At 31.8% G+C, this 4,772-nt stretch overlaps 1 protein-coding gene across 1 annotated transcript in view; it reads left to right on the top strand.

The window, feature by feature from the left end:
- The first annotated feature begins 4,633 nt into the window (after nt 1-4,633).
- The window catches only part of LOC109861880 (piggyBac transposable element-derived protein 4-like), a 1,802-nt gene continuing 1,663 nt past the window's right edge, over nt 4,634-4,772 (top strand). Inside the window, exon 1 of the mRNA XM_020441718.1 lies at nt 4,634-4,740. Coding sequence (XP_020297307.1) covers nt 4,634-4,740 — 107 coding nt within the window. The remainder of the gene's footprint in view (nt 4,741-4,772) is intronic.

Raw genomic sequence — 4,772 nt, forward strand, 5'->3', positions numbered from 1 at the left:
ATAAAACACTAATAAACATTATCAAATTTATTAACATTTGCAGTAAAAATACTGCACAATCAGTTTACAGAATTAAATACTAATAAATAGTTTTTCTACANGTGGTTGATAGAAGTAACAATTCTAGTATTCATTTACTTGTTTATGAGGTTGATAAAGAAAATTCTGTACAATCACAAGATGTCTTATATGATTCAGTGAAGTTATTACAAGATACACCATGTGACCCTCTGCAATTATTGCAAAATACTTCAGATAATTCTCTACAATTATTACAAGATAATTTATGTAACTCTCTGCAGTTATTGCAAAATTCGAGTGATTCTATACATTTCTTGCAAGATAATTGTGATAGTACAAGAAATGCAGGAATTTATGGCAAAGAAACTTTTTCCAAAAACTTACAATCACCGGAAAATAGTCAATTAAAAAATTTTATATTTTTGCCAAAAGAAAATATTAATCCAAAACAAAAGAGAATACCAAACAAAAAAACTAAATTACCATCGGTATTATCTTCTTATGAAAGATTACAATGGTATAAAGAACAAGAAAAAAGAAAACAAATAATAGAAGACAAAAAAGAAATGAACAGAAAAATAAGACAGGAAAAACTGAAAATAAAAAAAGAAGAAGCTGAAAATAAAAAACAGGAGAAACTTCGAAAAAAGGAACAGAAACAAAAAGAACAGTACAGAAACATAAAAAACACGAGAAAAAGAAACTTAAACTAAGTATCTAAAAGTAGTATTATCTATTGATATTCATTGCAAGTTTATCTACTTATTTATGATTTATGTTTATTTACAAAAAACGTATAAAATTATAACAGATATATAGTAAATTTTAATCTAAAAGTTAATAGAGTTATTTATTTACTTATTAAAAAAGTAAATAAAGTAAAAAGTACCTTAAAAAGAATTATTTTATGCAATTAAGAGACTTAAATTATTTTATGTTTATTATTGTTTATTTATGTTTATTTTTTGAAGCATTGTAATTTATTTTGGTTGAATAAAATATAGTTTTATTAAAAATACATTATGTCATTTTATTCAATTAATATCTTATATTTTTACATTTATGTAATTAATGACCTATAAAAGATGCTCAAGTGTTTTAGCTTTTATTTATAACATAATATTCTCAATTATATAATAAAATATATTTAAAAAAATAAAAACTAAATAGTATAATAAAATTGTTTTTAAATGTGCCCCAAAATATACTATCCGAAAGAGACACAGTAACTGCGAACTCACAGTCCAGGACAGGTACACAGTAACTGTGAGCACACAATCCGAGACAAGCACACAGTAACTGTGAGCACACAATCCGGGACAGGCACACTAACTGGGAGCACAGTAATACATTCTTTTTGTCTCGAAAAACACATTAACTACAGCAACATTTAACTTCTTTCTTTCATTAAAATTTATATGAAATTGTAATATTTTTTATTACAAAAAAATATCTTGATAAAAAAGAAAGTCTGAAAAATGAGTATACAGTTTTTTCTATTTAAACTGAAGTTAAAAACTTGTGTAATTAATCGATATCTAAAAAAATTTATTTCATGGCACACTAACTGGGCCCACTATCCTACAGTGGCTGCTATTTTTTGATCCACAGATTCCATCTGTGGAGTGTACCAATAAACACATCTTTTTATTTAACACAGCTTCTACATTTCACTTCACTAATACAGTATACACATACTCACACGCTATCGAATGGTCGAATTGTGATAAGTGTACATGTAATGACGATAAAGATTGTAATAACTTTTTACTAATAATTTTCATCAAATCGGTCCAGATTGTTATAGCTTCTTAAAAAAAGTTTGAAATTTTCGAATTAAAAACGTGTGTACAGGACAACGTCTGTCGGATCCGCTAGTATATATATATATATATATGTACACGCATAGTTTCCGCACAAACATCCTGCAAATTGCTTGTATCGGCCTTATTTGATTCCTGTTGATAAAATTTTATATTTTGCAACAATATATATTATGTGCGCACTTAAGTTTTCGCTGTTTTTTTTGAAAATGCAACTTTATTGTGAAAAACTGGTTACAAATGAATCATTCAAAGTATTGCCCATCGGTAGCTACAACTTTTCCCCGTTTTTCTGAGAGAGCTCGAATACCGTTACGGTAAAAGTGTTGGGCTTTTGAGGCTACCCACGAATCAAGCCATTTTTTGATGTCTTCATATGAGCGGAACTGCTGGTCAGCCATACCATGTGCCATCAAACAGAACAAGTAATAATCGGACGGCGCAATATCTAGGGAATATGGCGGGTTGGGTAGGACTTCCCATTTGAGCGTTTCCACGCAGGTTTTAACGGGTTTGGCAACATGAGGCCGAGCGTTGTTATGTAGTAGAATCACTTTTTTGTGCCTCTGCTCGTATTGTGGCCGTTTTTCGCGCAGTGCTCGGCTCAGTCGCATCAATTGAATGTGATACCGTTCCCCAGTGATGGTTTCGTTCGGTTTCAACAGCTTATAATAAATAACACCAACCTGGTCCCACCAAATACACAGCATAACCTTCGCAGTGTGAATATTCGGCCAAGCCGACGACGTAGAAGCATGACCGGGCAGTCCACATAACTTTCTTTTCTTTGGGTTGCTGTAATAAATCCATTTTTTATCACACGTCACGATGCGATGAAGAAAACCCTTCTTTTTTTGCCGCTGGAGCAGTTGTTCACAGGCGAAAAAACGACGCTCAACGTCCCTTGGCTTCAAATCATAAGGAACCCAAGTTTCTTGCTTTTGAATCATTCCCAACGCATGCAATCGCTTGGAATTGGCTTGGCGGGTAACTCCTAAAGCTGAAGCAAGCTGTACTTGCGTTTGGCATAGATCCTCATCGAGCAATGCTTCCAATTCAGCGTCTTCGAAGGTTTTTGGCCTTCCTTCACGCGGACAGTCGTCAACATCAAAATCACCGTCTTTGAAGCAACGGAACCAATCACGGCACGTTGTTTTACTTAGAGCAGCATCTCCGTAAACTGTTTGGAGCTCTCGATGCGCTTCAGCCGCCGTTTTCTTTGAATGAAATAAGAAAATCAACATTTTCCGAAAATGACGATTATTTGGTACAAAATCAGACATATTCACACAACCAAAAGTATATAACGCCAAAACAAAATCATTAACGTTTCAAAGCGGTTTATTTACCATATGTTTAAGCTTGGTTCGTGACGTTTTGGATATGTCAAAATCAATCAGCACTTACTGCTGGAGTCATCTAGTGACAAACAGCGGGAACTTAGTTGTGCACCTAATAGAAATGTACAGTATTTTACTTTGCGCTACTTCTTGATATCATTTCTTTTGTAGAATAGATTTTGTAAAGAAAGATTTTTATAGTAATATTTTCTAGAGATATACGAGTTGCGCATGTACTTGGCGCCTTTTTTTACCTTTTTTTGAAAAGGTATTTTGTTCGGAATATCACACATTTTTGTGGAATATGTTTTTAACAAACACTTTTTTCAACACAATACAATGTATTTCTACATAATAACAATAACATATATATAACAAAATAATACATAGAACAAAGTGTTTAAAGTACTTCTATGAAAAATAATTTTGTCTGTGAATTCTAATCATATTCGGCAAGAAATTTGTGCTATTGTTTTTATCTGACGCAAAAGTATTAAAATGGTTAAGCAATTAAATATTTTCTTTTATTTGGGTTTAATTTTTCTTAATTTTTTCAAAAAAAAAGTATGGAAATATTTTTAGCGCCTCTAGGCCATTTTGTTTTATTAACCTTTTCGCTCCGGGACTGGTCCATATATGGACCAACAAGAAAAGCGAACGTAATAGATGTTTATAAGGTCACTTTATTGCACTAAATTTAGGAAAAAAATTAAAAAAAATCCTGGTTACTTCTTTGACCTTCAAAATTAAATTTGAAGGTCAAACAATGAAAATGCGTATGTGCGCTTGAAAATTGGTATACCTATGTTTTATAAGTCGCTGAATACGATAAAAGTAGTAAAAAAATTCTAGTGACTTTTTTAACCTTGAACTTTGAAGGTCAAAATATGAAAATGCGTATTTGCGCTTGAAAACTTGAAAATTGGTGTACCTAGATTTTATCTGCTATAGTAAATAAGAATATTAGTAAATAAGTCTAACTACCTCACCGACTTTGAAGTTTGAAGATCAGTATGTGCAAAACATTATCTTTTCTGAAAATCAATAAACAAACGTTTTTGGTAAGTTGAGGTGACACTAGCTCTATCAAGATTGTCTTGTCATCTTTGTTTAGTAAGTTTGGATTATATGTACTGAATGATAACATATGTATCTGTATGTTTTTCATTGTGTAGTATCTAGAAGTAATAGCTATGTCAAGGTCAATTTTCTTACATTGGTAATTCTATAAAAACATTTCTCTGTGCACTTGTTGAAAAAACTGATTTTATAGGTGAACTCCAGGTAAAAGTATCGGAAAATTGTCATTTTTAATAGCATTTGACAACGAGATAGTATTTAGTTATTTTTCACACTTCCACGTATATATTCTAATTAGCATAGTAATTGTTCGTTATTGTTATTACATTTTGCTATTCAAGAAGTGTTCCATCACTTATCTTTGAGATAATGGCTGACGACGAAGCTTGGACAAGCGGCGAATCTGAGCCAGAGGAAAGAGACTCTGACGATGAAGAAACATATGGTATTGATTTAGAAGATTTAGAAGATGTGGAGTATGTCGAAGATCAAATTTATGAAGACTCGT

This window comes from Pseudomyrmex gracilis, unplaced genomic scaffold (genome assembly GCF_002006095.1).
Source record: "Pseudomyrmex gracilis isolate BER0280 unplaced genomic scaffold, ASM200609v1 scaffold_1114, whole genome shotgun sequence".
Lineage (NCBI taxonomy): Eukaryota > Metazoa > Arthropoda > Insecta > Hymenoptera > Formicidae > Pseudomyrmex > Pseudomyrmex gracilis.